The sequence below is a fragment of the Malus domestica genome, chromosome 03 (assembly GCF_042453785.1).
Source record: "Malus domestica chromosome 03, GDT2T_hap1".
Lineage (NCBI taxonomy): Eukaryota > Viridiplantae > Streptophyta > Magnoliopsida > Rosales > Rosaceae > Malus > Malus domestica.
This window is the reverse complement of record NC_091663.1, coordinates 18,175,506-18,192,195: the sequence shown is the minus strand read 5'-3', so window position 1 is coordinate 18,192,195 and position 16,690 is coordinate 18,175,506. Positions and strand designations below refer to the sequence as shown.

At 37.8% G+C, this 16,690-nt stretch overlaps 1 protein-coding gene across 4 annotated transcripts in view; it reads right to left on the bottom strand.

Moving 5' to 3' along the window:
• Positions 1-1,158: 1,158 nt before the first annotated feature.
• Positions 1,159-16,690, bottom strand: part of LOC103444927 (ubiquitin carboxyl-terminal hydrolase 8) — a 28,274-nt gene continuing 12,742 nt past the window's right edge. The window contains exons 1-14 of one of the 4 annotated variants that reach the window (XM_070819093.1): positions 10,134-10,374; positions 9,591-9,842; positions 8,531-8,672; positions 7,722-7,812; positions 7,439-7,498; positions 7,268-7,360; positions 6,729-7,073; positions 6,449-6,589; positions 6,187-6,357; positions 5,816-6,073; positions 5,525-5,673; positions 3,388-3,933; positions 2,396-2,669; positions 1,159-1,672 (exon numbers count right to left, since the gene is read on the bottom strand). In XM_070819093.1, the coding sequence (XP_070675194.1) occupies positions 1,556-1,672; positions 2,396-2,669; positions 3,388-3,933; positions 5,525-5,673; positions 5,816-6,073; positions 6,187-6,357; positions 6,449-6,589; positions 6,729-7,073; positions 7,268-7,360; positions 7,439-7,498; positions 7,722-7,802 (2,235 nt within the window). In that variant the 5' untranslated portion in view covers positions 7,803-7,812; positions 8,531-8,672; positions 9,591-9,842; positions 10,134-10,374 and the 3' untranslated portion in view covers positions 1,159-1,555. Of the gene's footprint in view, positions 1,673-2,395; positions 2,670-3,379; positions 3,934-5,524; positions 5,674-5,815; positions 6,074-6,186; positions 6,358-6,448; positions 6,590-6,728; positions 7,074-7,267; positions 7,361-7,438; positions 7,499-7,721; positions 7,813-8,530; positions 8,673-9,590; positions 9,843-10,133; positions 10,423-16,690 lie in introns of those variants that run through there. The other 3 variants (XR_011579311.1, XM_029099955.2, XM_029099956.2) reach the window with 3 other exon arrangements.

Here is a 16,690-nt window from a genome sequence, read left to right as displayed (position 1 = left end):
ATAAAATAAAATGTACCAGAAATCCAAATGTAGTCAATCTTGATTAAACATTTTTCCTACAATGTAGACTATAGTTGTGTCCTAATGTAGCAAAATCATCTGCTGCTATGTTGGCCTCTCGGAAGATATGATTTATTGTATAGTTAGGAATTTGATGCACAAATGTCCTTGACGATATATAAAATTTGGCAAGGAACTTGAATATACTTGTTAACTGCATGTATCAAGATCTTGGAATCACCTTCAATGTTAATCAAAATTATATACATGCATGCATGCATCCTCCAAGTTGCGTGATCAATACATGCCCTCCTTTCATTGACAATTTGATTGACACGTAAAGCCACGTCACGGTATACTCGAGCCAAGCCAAATCGGTTGTTCTCCAGATACAGAAATGAGCAATTAATGAAACTTAAAGTTTGAAAAATAATAACAAAAGGACTTGTTTAATAGAAAAAACAAATGAAAATTATACAGATAACCAGACAGTTCTTTCATGCCCTATTTTATCAACCAATAAAAAACAAAGTTCTAAAAAACACTAGACACTAATCGAATAGCAGGCTAGGGCTATTTAAGTAAATCTATTATATTTTATATAAATAAGTGTCTGCTTATACTTGAATATATATAACTTCATTAAAAACTATTAAATGGAATGACATATATATTATGAAGTATTGAAACATAATGAAAAACATGGAGAACAAGCATATAATATGTGTTCATTTAAGTATTCAACAAGTCTTTTACAATTTATTGAAAAAAATAAAATGCAAAATTAAAATTATCTATTTTCTATCAAAATGAGTTGCGACTTAAACGGGTGCCTAGGCAAGTTTGGGCGGGCTAGGCGGATGCTTAGGCTGTTTATGCAGGTGCCAGCAAGTCTAGGCGCCCCTTCTTAATTTTCAAACATCTAAGCATTAATCAAAGCGGTGGTCAACCGCCTAACGCCTAGACAAAGCCTAGGTGGGAACAGTGATTAAAAATAAAAGAAGACATTTCGTTCTTCCTACTTGGGGCCACATCAGCAGCAAGGGAAGAACTACCGCCACACAACCCCAAGGTCATCGGCAGTGCAGTACCTAGTTCCAGCGGTCCATGGTTACAAGATGACTGAGAAACGAAGATCGCCAAAATGCTAGCACAAAATTACAAATTAATGAATTGCCCATTGAACATCTAATACCAATCTCATCAGCAATATCTAAAAGCAAACATTACACTTTCATAGAGCAGACCCTTTCAGAAATCTCTCTAGTCGGGTAGTAAACGTCTCTTCATGGATGGTTATAACTTCACATAGCATCCTCCGTATGGTCGCTCATCCCTACAATTTGCTACTATGTTACAATCATCTTCAGCACTTCCTCTAAGCATAAGAACTTCCCTCGTTTTTATCCATGCTGGAAATTTCTGAACTAATCGATGCCAACGGCAAAAGAATGGCATTTTCTGCGGTTAGTCCTAGGACTGAGGCGAACAACTATATATATTCCACAAGATTGATCTTCAAATGGGATTTCAAAGATGCGTCTCTACTCTGATATCACACTTCCACAACTCTTCTGTAGAAAATAACATAAGCAGATGAAGACTTTATCTTGTCCTGACTGATAGGTTTAACGTGGCTATCATCGAAGTCATACCACCGATCACCCCCATGCTACATAAGAAAAATAATACAGTTAAACCGCTCTCTGTCAACCAACATAAGTTAACGTACACATTTAATTATACCATACAAGAAAAGGGAAATAATAGGAATCTATGCCTCAACTTAACTACAAATTACACACAATGTCAGGTACAAAACTATATTTATTGCATGCTTTCAAATTATTTATGTAACATGGTGGAGATTCCAATGTAATAATCTACAGCAATGGGAGATCAGAGAGGTTACAAAGGTTTTGAACCCCCAAGTGTATAAACTCTTAGCTGCAGAGGCGCAACGAAATCATGCAAACTCCATTCCTGACACTTCACTAATGTGGGACTAAGATCAAAGAGTGGCCACACGCTTTGTGAGATTTCTAGAGTAGGCTACAAAAGATTGAAACCTAATTTCCTTAGTGCACCACGAAAGAACCACTCTGAAAACGGTAGAAATTAGGACCTAGTTCCAGGGAGCCTAAGCCAGCTAAGGGCTTGCATCGTGCTAGATTTATTCGGCAAATGGATAATAGTATTACTAGACTAAGTGAAGTAATAATATAAGAGTTCGAAATAGAAACATTTTTGCTTTTATTCGTTGTGTTTGAAACAGAGAAATATTGAGTCAAGAAAATAACTAAAAATATAGTATATGGGAAGTTCATCAGATTAAAGAGTAGAAAATAAGAAAATAGTAACTCTAAGGAAAAATTGAGCAAGAAACACCACTTACGTGGACAAATGCAGTATAATGACCACCTCCCATGCCTCCAAAGTGATTACTAACTGCATAGAGCATGTAACGATTGCATAACTGGCCACTCTTGTGGGCAATATATGTTGACAACTCAAGATCGTCAATAGGGAAGTCAACATATGTCTCTAGCTTGTTCTTAAAAAACCGACTATATGAGAACCTCTTCAAATGAATGACCAAGATCTCCGGCAGTCTCCATAGATCCAACTTCTTGCTGGCTTGACAGTGTTTTTTGCAGCCAGGACAATACCTAAAATAGTAATAACAGTACTAACATTAGAAATACCTTGACAGCAAGTTCTCACAATCTAATAACCAATAAAAAGGATAAGAGGTCGTGTACAACTCCAAATACACTGTTCTACTTCATAACCATGAGAATATACTTTATCCACTTTCTGAGTGTCGATTCCGAAAACTGAGCAAAAATAACAAGTAACGCTTGAAATACCACTATTTTGAGCATTAAAAGATCAATTACCAATATTCGATGAGTAGACGAGGGTGTTGTGATAACAGTGATAGACATAAAAATTACTAATTTAACATATGTAAGGAACTATTTGTAGAAAATTCATTCGAACAAACATGATGGACAAGTGAAGAAGTCAAAATTTTGTAATAAAAAAGTCAATGACCTCACATGCAACCTGAAAATGTATTTGCATAAGCAATAATAATGACTGTAAATCAGACAGAAGAGCTTTAAATCCTAATCCACAAATAAATGAATGAATAAATAAATAAACTATAGAAAAAATCAGATCTCATACCAAATTTGAGGTCAAGAGTACTGGAATGAGTAAAACAAATAACAATTTCACAGAACATACCAAATGCTCTTTGGCTATACCAAAAAGCAAGTGAATACACCCATAGATATCAATATATTTCAGCTCTTCCAACTCCTAGGTATACACAAATGCTTTTAAAGCCAAAAATTAAAGGCTCAAGATGTACCCACTGACCACATGTCTTCTGGTCCAAGAGGCTCTTCCTTCAAGAATGCTTCAAGGCACTTGTACAGAGAAACAGACTCTTGAGGTTTTTTTGCAAAGAGGCCAGTCTTGAAAACCTCCGGCAATGAGCTAAGAAGGCGAGTATCATATTGTTCGATGTATTTTTTTGGCCAACATACAAGAACATTCAACCGCTTAGTCTCTTTCCTCTCTTCTATCTCCTTCATTAGTATCTTTTTATCCTTGGAAATTCCCTTTTCATCTGTTATGTAAAATTTAAATTCAGAATCAAAGGGTGAGTCAGCCCCATTTCCATTACAGGGGTTCACACCGCCGTCTTTAACAGGAGGTATGGAATCCTCTGTTCTAGTGACTTCTTCAAGAATGGTGCCCCTTGAACTATCAAAACATTCTTGGGAATCTTTTGCAGGTGTTTGAAATGGCTTTAGTAATTTTAAGTATAAATTGCATATATCGGATCCGCTAGCAGAATTGGGTAGCCTTGATACAAGAGGAATTCCAAAGCTAGAGGTCAGTTTCCCATGCATGTGCTGCCTGCCAATATAGAAGAAATAAGATGGTTGAGGGCAGACAATGTCACAAGAACAATAAAAAATTCTTATTGAAATGTGAAATGAAAGTTCTGTGTTACGGAAATAAGATGGTTGAGGGAGCTGTTATGGAAATAATTCCTAGTATTAAAGAGATCATGAATAATCTGAGAAAAGAACATATCAGAGTGCATATTTATTTGTCTTAATACTTACGACTTATAGGGCTCAAAATGATGGGTGTAAAAGATGAACACACCCCCATATTGCTTTGGCTAAAAATTTAGTGGCTGATTGGTCTGATCAAATCAGTCTTTCTTGGGGAACCAGATGAGGTCAATTCAGCCTTGGTTTTGGATTTTTAAGGCAACACCAATAAACCCAAAAAAAAACACACACACATTTTTTACATCATACTGATATTACTATGTGGACATAGTCTCCTGGCGGTTATTTTCTATTTTACTGATTACCAACAAAAAAAACAGCAAATCCATCTCTAATCTCTCCAGCAGCCTCTTTGAATATGCCCTCCTCCAAGTCTCCGACCCATCTGCCACCCCAAATCTCTTGCACTGCCACACTTTAAACCACAGGGACATCACCCCTTCTCATGGTCACAGCCTCACATCCCCCTCTCGATTCTTAGCCTTCACTTTCCTTCCTCTTTCATCTCCACTGAGCCCTCAATTCAGAAGTACCCTTTCTGAACTGTTCTAAACACATTGCCATCCTCCAAATTAATGAATGGGCAGGCTCATTTTCCAATGTGTATCGTTATCATTGGGCCACAGACCATGCAACCTGAAGAGGTGAATCCGGTTTTGATACTACAAAAAAACCTGTCCAAGCCATGAGCAGCCCAACAGGTTACATGCAAACCCCAGATTCAAGTCTCCTAAGAGCTTGGATTTCTGATTGTATCTGTTCCCCAAGCCAACAAGAATATCAGGTTGCGATCAAACATTAGGAGAGCTTAAGATTGTCGTAGCATGTCAATATCATTGCTGATGTCAAGAACTCTCTGTTGTTTTTATAATCTTACCTGACGGTGTCTAAAATGGATTACTCTAGCCTCATTTGCATGAACAACTAAACTGCCACATACGTCTGAAGAAAATTCTCACAGATTAAAATGTTCACGGTTCTAAGATTTATCTTAAAAGGACAAACAGTTAGGACCACGAACTATAACAGAGACGGCAAAAGCCATTCACATCCATGCAATGAATGTGGTTTGGTCGACCTTGTTGTTGGTCTAAAATTACTGTGATTCTCAAAAGAAATCATATGCAAGCTCTGTGCGCAGGTGAACCTAGTAGGCAACTAAAATTTCACAAATAAGTTTGGAATATATATAATTGGATTATAGAACATGCTACTTTATTTTTTTAATTTACATTTATTTACACAGGTGAATTTACCCATACATTTAAATTACTGACACAGGTTATCATCCATTATGAATTTATGATTGAGGTATAGTATAAATTACAAAAGAAGTCCTTCACAGCACCCCTTCTTACACCCTAAGTCTGAAACTTGCATACATAATATTACAATAAAATAAGATTCAAAATAAAGATAATACTTACTCCTCCATCAGCTGATGCATGAACACAACCAAGGGGACTTGCTCAACATCTTTCATCGACCGATAAGCAACTAGCTTGTCTTGATCTCTAATTAAAGATAATGAATCAGTTGGTTCCTCAAGATAGCGTATAATGCGATTGTTGTATATCTGCACAGAACTATATAGCTTCAGAGATCAACATATGGACAAAAGGACAGGTGTATATATATATTGTACTTTTGTGTGTGTATCATCCAATATCACCAGCATTCAAGGAGCTCCTATCAGATATTCTAATACTGAAAAATACCTCGGCTACCAAAAAGGTTTCATCAATCCCCAATGAGCATGCAACACTTAAACCCTGGATGAGATCTTCTAGTTTTCCATGCTTGGGTACAGTAATGGTATATTGAGATGGTTGAGAATGCCCATCGGTATTGACAACTGATAAAGTCATTGTCCGCATCATTGTTGAAGGCAATGGAAGCGAGAGGTACATAAATGGATCAAATGTAACAGAGACCTTTTTGCAAACAGGACAAACTAATGTTGATTTATATTGACCCTGCAAGGCTCATCATCATGTGCATCACAAAAGTAAGCAATTTGCATTCCTGTTCAGATTTTAATTTGGCAAAGAGTGGAAAAAAAAGAGACAAATCTGAGAAAGATGCTCACTTGGCACACATCAACAATTATTGAGTCATTGCGGGCTAAATGATTTTCCCAATATTCATCAGCTACCTCTTCATCTGATCGACCATCACTATCCTTGACTTCTACATAAGGCTTGCATTTTACACGATTAAGATCTTCATGAAGTCCATCCAGCAAAAAAGCCAGGAGCTCCTATGACAATATTATGGTATGATAAATGAAAACTCCTTGTAAATGTTGAACGAAAACAAAAGCAATTCTGGAAACAAGAAAGGCCACTAACTTGGGAATCATGTTGATTAAAGCCATTAAACTGTGGAGCAAATCGAGAAAGTTTTGACTTAAACAGCCTTGGGGCTACTGGAGTTGCTCCAGGGGCCCATAACTTCCTTAACAGATCTCCAAAAGCTAAAGCAATCTCCCCCTGACAAAGAGTACATAAAGTTAAAATACAGTAAAAAAAGATAGATATATACTTGATAAAGTGAGGAATATCTCACTAACACATTCATTGCACAACATCAGGTCATAAATTATGAAGAGTGCATCGAAAGATGACATACATTCATGCCCAACGGATTGTCTGGATTTATTTCTCTACCATAATTTCCAAGAAAATAGTCAACAAGCTTTGGAGTGTGCGCTAAACACTGGATGGAACTATTCATGAAACAAGTATTTCCAAGGTTTTGTAATCCTGTCAATCCTATAGAACAGGTTTCGCAAGAGCTTCCCCATAATGAACGGATGAAGTTAGAATTTGTGATTCCAGCAGAACCATTCATCATAACTGAAGCACCAGAACGGGAATTTGTGATGGTCGAATGTTGCGTGGCTATCTCATCTTTTTTCCTTTCCCTGCACTTAAGGGAATCTGAGAACCCATAAACTTGCAACTCCAACAGTATCTGGACAAACATAAAATTCCATCCATAAGATATTGTGCACCAAAATGATAAAAATAAAAAAAATGAGAAGACAGCAAGAATAGTAATCAATTTGAGAAACATGAAACAGATTCTGGAGTATGCATGCAGTGTATCAACAATTGATGAGTATGAATTAAGTTTTAACAAATGTATTGTATCAAGCTGCCACTTACCTCATCTGACTCCCATTGAAAGTCTCTAGGAGACTTGGCTCTTTCATTTATAAAATATAAGTTTGTCAGCCCCGAAAAGTCCCAGATGCGTATCTGGTGCAATGACAGAGGTTAAAAAGCCATCCACTTTATCCTGATAACAGAACACATTTAAATAATGAACTTAACTACCATCTCAGACTCCACACTAAAGATTTTGCAGGCTCTCTTGAAGAACTCGACTGGATTATCCTACAAGAGAAATGCACAAATGAAATAATAGAACATCAATTTAAGATGTGGAAGACAATGGAATCCCACAATAATCAGAATCAGCAGATTATATTTTGCATGTGAAAAAATAGAGCATATAACCCAAAACCAATTGGCAATGGATGAGAAGCCGAAAACACTTTATACTACTTTGAAAGGGTTTAAATTCCCAATGTGGGATTCCCTCAATGTGCCCACTCACCTTGAGCCAAACATGTGGACAACCTAAATTGGGTGCTGTGGCAAGTAGATGAAGCTGTTGGGCCTGACACATATATGGCATCCTTTGATACCTTGAGAGAATCAAAGCATCCAACTCAAAACCAATTGGCAACAGGTGGAGAGGCTCAGGACATTATGTATTACCATGTGATGTGGGAATATATGTGATTCTCATAATACATAGGTCGTTCACCAAAAGAATATAAAGAAAAGGTGCAGCCCAATGAACTCATAATTACAAATACTCTTCCATCCTTTACTTGTTCACGCAGCAGTGCAAGTGAAAGTAAAAAAATTCATCAGAAGTTAGAAACACATTGTTGAATAACAGTTTAAAAGCATATATATGATAGTAGGTTCAGCAATAAATCAATTTCATATATCAACATTTTTCATTTCTAAGTTAAAAGAAAATTATGGGAAAGATGAAAAGCGTGAGAGATGCATAAATTGAAAGTGGGAATCCATCCAAAATGAAAGAAATTTTTTTATGATGTCTTGCATCATTAACTGTATACTTTTTGGGGGAGAAAAACGTTATCTATACTGTAACACAGCTAGTAAACTGATGTTGCAGACTTTTCCAGCTAAAATGTATGTTTGTGACATTATTTTCATGCTTCAAACTTTTCCAAAAGATGGCCCGCATGCACATTGTTCACACAAACCTATCATCATTAGTAGTTCAAATCTTAGTCATCCAAACATTAAGAATCCAAGGCTAAAAATAAACAAAATGAAAACCTGAATATAAAAAACCGAAACAAGACATTAAGTACATATGCTGACCTTTTTTGTAACCTTTACTCCCAATGAATTTGTTTCTCGTGAAACAAAAAGTCTGAGTTGCAGTGGATAGACATCGGTGATGTCATCTTCCGCAGCTGAAAAACTCTTACTGCCCTTCACCGCAACTTTAGAATCACTATGCCTACATGTAGACAACAGTCGGAGAGTGCTAAGATACTCAACAAATTATGTGTATCCCCTAAAATTTAATAGTATGCCATGACTTTCACACTCAGGGAAATGCATCGCGTTTATAGTATTCCATGAGTTACAAAAATACCAAATTGATTCATTACCACAGAACTCTGAGATCAACAATGTACTTAATTGGAAATACTAATTACAAACAATATAACTATTATGACTGCCTTAGCATTTAGAGGGGGTTTAGTCATTTTGAAATATGCAAAATTGCATTATACATACCTCGGAGAGCTCAAAAGGTTTGCTTTTCAAGTGTTAATGCAAGAGCAAGCGTTAACTGTTCTCAAAATATAGGGGATTATTTTCACACTGCATAATTGGAATGAGGATAACGTTAAAGGAATTAAGTTGCTGCAGTCTAGTCAAAGAACAATCAATCTTTTTCAAAATTTCTTGCTCTTAGAAGGTTAGGGTTAAAATTTCAACTGCCTAATCTAGAAGTAGAACCAAATCAAGGGTAAAAATTTAAGCAGTTAAACACCTGCAAAACATTCCTTGCAGCATTCATGGAAATAATAATTAACAACTCACATCAATCCATTTCAATATAAGACAACAAAACACCACTTAAATGTGCGATACCATTACAGGGCCACAAATGCCTGTGAATTTCATGTAAAATGTACAACAATAATCAAGTTTGGGCACAGGACTGTACTGCCAACTATTCATGTGACTAAAAAGCATTTAAAGCAAAAGAGGCAACATCAAACACAGACCATTCTGGGGGAAAAAGGACCACGCTGGATTAACAGGGTACTTCTCATTACTACCTGGCTCTTGTTTCATTCCAATCATATTCAAAACAGCCCATGTCATAAAAATGGCAAAAAAAGCTGATCTAAAAAGCACTCACCATCTGAGTGCCTGAACCCACATTTCTCCGGGCACCAATGCGTAGTCTCGGCCTGAGACACCGACTTCGACATTTTCACCACTCCGTACACCATCATCCTCTCTCCTGAGATTGAACACAAGATCTGAGTTGAAAATGTTGTTGATAAGCTTCATAGGGCCCGCATACGAAGAAGCCTGCGACGTCACGTACAAAATCCCTCTCTTCCCATCCGAATCACCCAAAACCGATTCCTGTGCATCTCTCCACCAACTGAAAACCCAATTCACATATGAACATTCCGTGCATAAATCCAATCACAACCCTACGATTCAGACACTCCCAAATCTAGAATTCAAACAAAACAAAAAAACTATACTAACAACAACAAAATTCTAAAATTCAAATTCCTAATCTAACCCCAAGTATTTCTAATTCTGGAAAATTCCCATAAACTAAAATGCATACAATATTTGAGGAAAAGAAAAACCAGCTTGGATTGGAAAATGCAGTGGTGTGGGAAGTGAAAAACGCAAACGAAATCGAGAGGCGAAGGAGCTAGACCTGTAGGGAATGAAGTAGACTCTCTGGTCGCTGTCCCAGTCGGAACGCTGAGTGGAATCGGAGAGATCTTCAGAGAGAGCAACGCCCTCCATTCACTTTCTATTTGTGTATGTTATTTATATAGAAAGAGAGAATGAGCGAGTTAGGAACGAGTTCGAAACCAGGTTCGGAAAATGCAGATCATCAGAGAGAGAGAGAGAGAGAGAGAGAGAGATGCAGAAAGGCGGATTTGCAGAGAAACAAATGGAGCTTTTTTATGTGAAGAGGATTCAAAGGAGGGAAAAAATATATATTTATTTATATTTATACGGGTTTTTAATATAAATTAATCAGTAATGTTATTCTTATGTTTTTATACCACATTTATATATTACTTTATGTGATATATAACGTGATCATTTAAATTAATCTGAATTTAATTTAAATTAAAAATCATTTAATAAACCAATAATTAAAAATAAAAAAATAAAAAAATGGAATTAAAAACCATTTAATAAACCATTTGGCTTCGTGATGAACTCGCAAAATCTGCAATATCGTCCTTTGCGGCTGTGATAAAGACCATCATACTTCATCAGGAGGAAGAGAGGAAGCTAAAAGAGAAGTTCGAGGAGACACGGAAGGAGTTTCTACGTAAAAGTCGGGCATTCGAACGCTGGTACCAAAAGTACGAGCAGAGGCACGCTGAAATGGATCAGGAGAGAGGTGAAGATGCAATTCCCAAGGACCCGGTCTCAGAGAAGAAATTCATTGTTGAGAGCTTGAAGAAGAGAATGGAAGAGGAATGCGAAGCTCACCAGAGGCACTGTATCCAGGTGAGGGAGAAGTCACTTGGGAGTCTCAAAACTCGCCTGCCTGAGATCTTCCGCGCCATGACAGACTACGCTAATGCCTGTTTCATTCTCTTGGGTGGATGAAGAAGAGCCTGGGGCAAAGACTGCGGAGAAAGATTCTGATTCTTTGAAGAATGAAGGCAAGAAATGGAGTCTGAACACAATGGTTGCTTTGGATCACGATCAGGTTTAGCAAATGATTGTAAATTCGAGTGATGCTCAAGCAATCATCTTTTATAACTTGCCTTTTTTCTTCAAAATTTCAGCAGCAAGTCATGTGCCATATGGACTTTATGGAATGGTAAGCTCACTCTCCATTGAACGAATATTGAAGTGGCAACATGTTACATACTTGTTACTCATGGACTAAGATTGGACTGCTGTCAAGTGCAAAAGCCTCTGCAATGTGCCGAGGTATTTCATTTTCTGCACACCTATCTAATCCATGTCGTCTAGTAAAATATTAGCAATAGGTGGTGCAATCCAGCTAACTCACATGGTCCGAAATACTTACTTAAATATGCCATTGCAGGCTTGCAGCTAGGTTATGGTTCTACTGCTGCTTGTCACTCTTACTTTATGGGGCGTGGTGCTCTTAGGGCTGGTTTGGTATTGTTATGCTTTGAAAAAAAAAAACTGTTTCTATTGTGCTGTAAGAATAAGCAAATGTGAAATAAAACAGCAGATTGTTTGGTAAATTTTTTTGTAAAATTGCTTTTGAAAGAAAAAAACAGTATTATAGTGTTTGATAAACTTTTATGTAAAACAGATGTGAAAAAAATTGGTTTTTCAAAGCTGGGTTTTGCAACTTTGTGTTTTTTGTTTTTTTTCATCCAAAACTGTGAAAAAAAGTTGAAGCTGAATGTTTACCAAACATAAAAAAAGCTGGACCAAGGCTTAGTATAGCTTGCCAAATGAGAGCAGGGACCCTAAATTTATAATGTAGATGATGGTGTTCAACATTGTAACGATCCAAAATTTATTTGGAAGCAATTCTCAGTGATAGGTAAAAAACAAAGTCATGGTTAATCAATACTCTATTAACCACAATAATTTTTATTCCGTCATTTTATGGCTGCATCCAAGGAAGAAAATATCGGTAATATCGGAAATATTGGTAGTCCGAAAACACAGAAATATCGATGGAAATATCGGGATAATATCGATATCGATAAAAATTACATGGAAACCACGGAAATTGTAAGAAAAACTTGGAAATTTTTATTGAAACTTTGCAGAATGTTTATTTAGTCAATTATCTATTAGTTTATCACAAAAAATTGGAAGGAAATACATTGCATGATGGATTTAACATTATCAAGTTGATTATATAGCGAGCTAACAAACATTGTGAGTGTAAAAAATATGTAGTAATTAATGAAAGAAGTCTAACCACACCATAATCATTTATATATAATGAATTAGTAAAATATTTTACACTTTATACATTGCATGGTAAGATACATGAGTGACTTAGTACCACATAGAGTTCCTATGAGGTTCAAAATTTTGACTATCTTCATCATCTCTATGTGTAGAGTGAGTATATTGTGAAGAGTAGTTATTAAATGATAAATCCCCAAAATAATTTTGCATGTAATTGTTAACATGTCACCCATATGGATCTGAGATTGGTTGACCTTGTCCATAAGCAAAATCATTTGAAGATTGAGTCTCGGATTGTTTCCATGAGTCGCTTGATTCCATCCCAACAGGAATGGGATATGAAGGGTAGGGAAATGGTTGGTTATGAATATTACCATAGTTACTACTTCCCACTCCAACAGAGTCTGAAGTTCTAGATAACGAGTCATCTTCTTGATTTGACAAAATCCCCTTGCCTCTTTCTCTGCGAGTATAGTCTTTCCCTATGGCACCAATTCCTGGTCCTGCCCGCCTACTGCCATGGTCATCATCCTGTGTTGCATGCGTGAAGTTTGCCTTACCAGTGAAGGGGCTCATAAATCCGGGAGGTAGTCCATAATAGTTTCCATATCCACCACTACTACCTCCAGCTCCACTATGTCCTTCATCATTCCCACCTCCGGTGGTAGGTGAGTCTCCTGATCTTGTACTAGAGCTATCATTAGTATCAGCACGATGTTGTGGTTGTGTAGGATTGGAAGAAGGTGGAATTCCAGTGTTTCTTGGTCTTGGGCGCAAAAGTTCTTCCAAAGAGTCAGCGCTGCTAGATCCCACCTCCTCCTCTAATACTCTTTCTATATTTATCCCTTCATTACGTGCTTCTTCAGCAACTCTTGGAGCTGGGTTGCCCTCATCATCATCTAAATGAAGAGGTCTAATCCATTGAAAAAGTTGGTTACCCTCTGTATCATCATCGTCACCAACAATATCAAACACATCTAGTGGGTCACCACGGTCGACATGATCTATTTCTGCTTCCTTATCTCGAATTTGAAGCTTCATGTTGTAGTAGCAATAAACTAATTTTTCCAAGCTACTATGAGCCAACTTATTTCTTTGCTTTGTGAGTATGAGTGCAAATGTGCTCCAATTTCTTTCACAAGCAGATGAGGAAGCTGTTTGTGATAATACTTTGATTGCTAACTTTCTCACAGTTAGTGCATCGGTCCCATACATGATCCACCATTCAGTTACAATGAAAAACAATGTTGATAAGCCTAATAACTCCAACAAATTCTATTATAAACTTATAGTGAAATATGTTTATACTCACTAGGAGACATATTTGTTCGAGCAATAACTGATGTTAGTTCTCCAAAAGTTCTTCTTGCATCTTTAAACCATGTTAGCTGAATTCAATAAATCATGTTAGTTTAATCCAACAAAGTAATTATTATAATTTAAGTAATTGTGTACCTCATTTCCAAATTGGCCAACTACTGGTGATGCAGGGTCTAATTTAGAGTATACATTATGTACAGCACGTATAAGGTTACCATCATCTCCAACACCGGGTCTGTATTGGTATCGGGGATTCAAATAATATGCTGTTCAAAGAAACACATACTCTAATAAGAGAAATAATACTTATGCAACTAAAGAAATGAATTTCAAATTATGACATAATTTATACCTGCTGCATGCAAATCGTGGTATAATGTTTTATACCATCGGTCTTCAATTATCTTTATGACCCACCTTGCACCATGTTTTCTTTCCAATTCATCCTTCACTACACGCATCAACTCATATACTGCCCCCATAGTAGGATACACTTCTATGTCAACGATCCGTAAAACTTTGTAAAGAGGTTCAAACACTTGACACACATGTTCTGATTGAGTCCAAAAAGCATGATCAAGCAATATACTTTCCACCATACGACCTGTATTTGAGCGGCTCAAATTGTGGTTGGCCCAATCGTCACTAGTGAATAGTTAATTCAACCCTGCTTTCTTCTTAAGTAGGCTGTCTAATGCAATATAGTTGGTGGCGAATCGAGTGGTAGCTGGACGAATCATTTCTCCTTTGCAAAATTCACGCATCTTTGCCAACAACCAACCGTGATTGTAAATATAATTTGTGATCGTTCTAGCTCTTTTGACCACAGTAGCAACATTCTCTCTCTTCCCCATTGCCTCAAACATGAGATCAATACAATGTGCTGCACATAATGTCCAAAACACATTATGATGCTTCATTAACTTTTTTCCAGCTTTGACAAATGCAGAACCGTTGTCGGTCACGACTTGGACAACATTATGCTCTCCCACCTCCATGATTACTGTGAACACGGAAAATTCCTGAAACGAAAGAGACAAGAACAAACGTGCACAAACAAAATATTTGTATTTGATGATTTTGGGTTACAATCTCTCTCTATTTTGATCCTCTGATTCGATCTCCGTAAGGTGTTGATTTGTGGGATGTGCGATTGATCCAAGGGCCGTCGAGGCTTGATCTTGGATGAACGAGGATGAACGGATCTTCGAGGGCTTTTGAGCTTGATCTTGAAGAATGGTGATTGACGGATCTTCAAGGGCTTTTGGGCTTGATCTTGAAGAACAGTGATGAACGGATTTCCGAGGGCTTTTGGGCTTGAACTCGAAGAACAGTGACGAACGGATCTTCGAGAGCTTTTGGGCTTGAACGGATCTTCGAGGGCTTTTGGGCTTGATCTCGAAGAACAGTGATGAACGATGAACGCTTTCTTCAAGGGCCGTCGGGGCTTGGGCTTGAAGGTGGATGATTGTTGATCCAAGGGCCGTCGGGCTTGATCTTGGAAGAACGATGAACGAAGAACGCTTTCTTGATTCTTCGGGAACCTGGATGCTTGAGAGCTTCGGAGTTTCAGAGCTTCAGAGCTTCAAGGTGTAATATGAATTGGTCTCTAAATGAGTGAAATGGGCTTGTATTTATAGAATTTTCCAAGGCCTAACTTTGAATATAATATTCCAGATGAAATAAGTCGTTTCTGCCAGGTGTTGACACGTGTCCTATTTGATGACTTTTCCAACTCATTTCAATTTTCGTTAAGTCACACACTACGTGTAAAATTTATGTAATACATGAGCGTTGAAACTTTGATTTATCGGTCAACATTTATTTACCGAAATTTCGATGTCTACAAATGCCCCCACTTCAAGGCACGTCGTATACATGTGCTTGTCACGTGTAGGAGATGCGTTTTGAATTCCCTTACTGTAGATGTCGATCCAAGGGCCGTCGAGGCTTGATCTTGAATTGGGCTGGAGATTTCTTCAAGGGCCGTTGAGGCTTGTTCTTGAACTTTTGTTTGAAATTTCTTCAAGGGTCGTCGAGGCTTGATCTTGAAGGTTGAAATTGGGCCACAAGGAGCTTCATGTGGTAGATGATTTTTGGCTTTGGTAGTGGATGAATCGGCACGTATTTTGTTGCGCTTGTTGACTTTCCACAGCTTTGATCTTGAACTGGGTTGGAGGATTTTCTGGATTCCTCCAATTGTTGATTTTCCACAGCTTATTCTTGAACTAGGTTTTGATTCAAGGGTGGTAGACACTTGATCTTGAATCAGACTTGTGATTTCTTCCAGGGCCGTCGAGGCTTGATTTCGAATTTGGCTGAAAGCTTCTTCAAGGGCCGTTGAGGCTTGATTCTTGAAGGTTGACTCGAACACATGACAAACAGGCACGAGGTGAAGGTGATGACTTGTTGCTCTGTTCAATCTTTCTAATTCACACCTGAGCAGTTTGGTCAACGGTATGATCTTCAAGATTGATGAGCTATTCTTCTAGTTGATGACTTGATCTTTAAGGATTCGATTCAAGGGTGGTGAATCGGCACGTGCAGCCCACAACGCCTAGTAAGTCGACCCAAGAATTTGAGGGTCAAAACGAGTTCTTCATCTCAGACTCTTTCTGCCGAGTTGACTGTGCATGTTGCATTCTTCTCTGCTTGTTTCTTCAGGCAGATATGGCAGCTTCTAGAGTTCTTCAGCTCGGACTCCTTCTGCTGAGTTGACTGTGCAGACTGCATTCTTCTCTGCTTGTTCCTTCTGCACCTTGTCTCCACATGCTGCAAGGTATCATTTTCACTTGCCTTATCTGTTCTCCAGGCAGATGTGGCAGCTTCTTTGAAAGTACAACAGCAGTGGGAAACGAGTACTCGAGAGCAGTGCTAGGTAGGCAATCAGGGAAGGGTTCCAAGCAGTCGGTTCCTTACCCGAGTTTGAGTGGAAGTTCCGGCATATTGTTTTCTTTATCCTTGTCTTTGTAGGTAAGAACAAGGACAAAGGAAAGGACAGGGAGAATGCATGATATG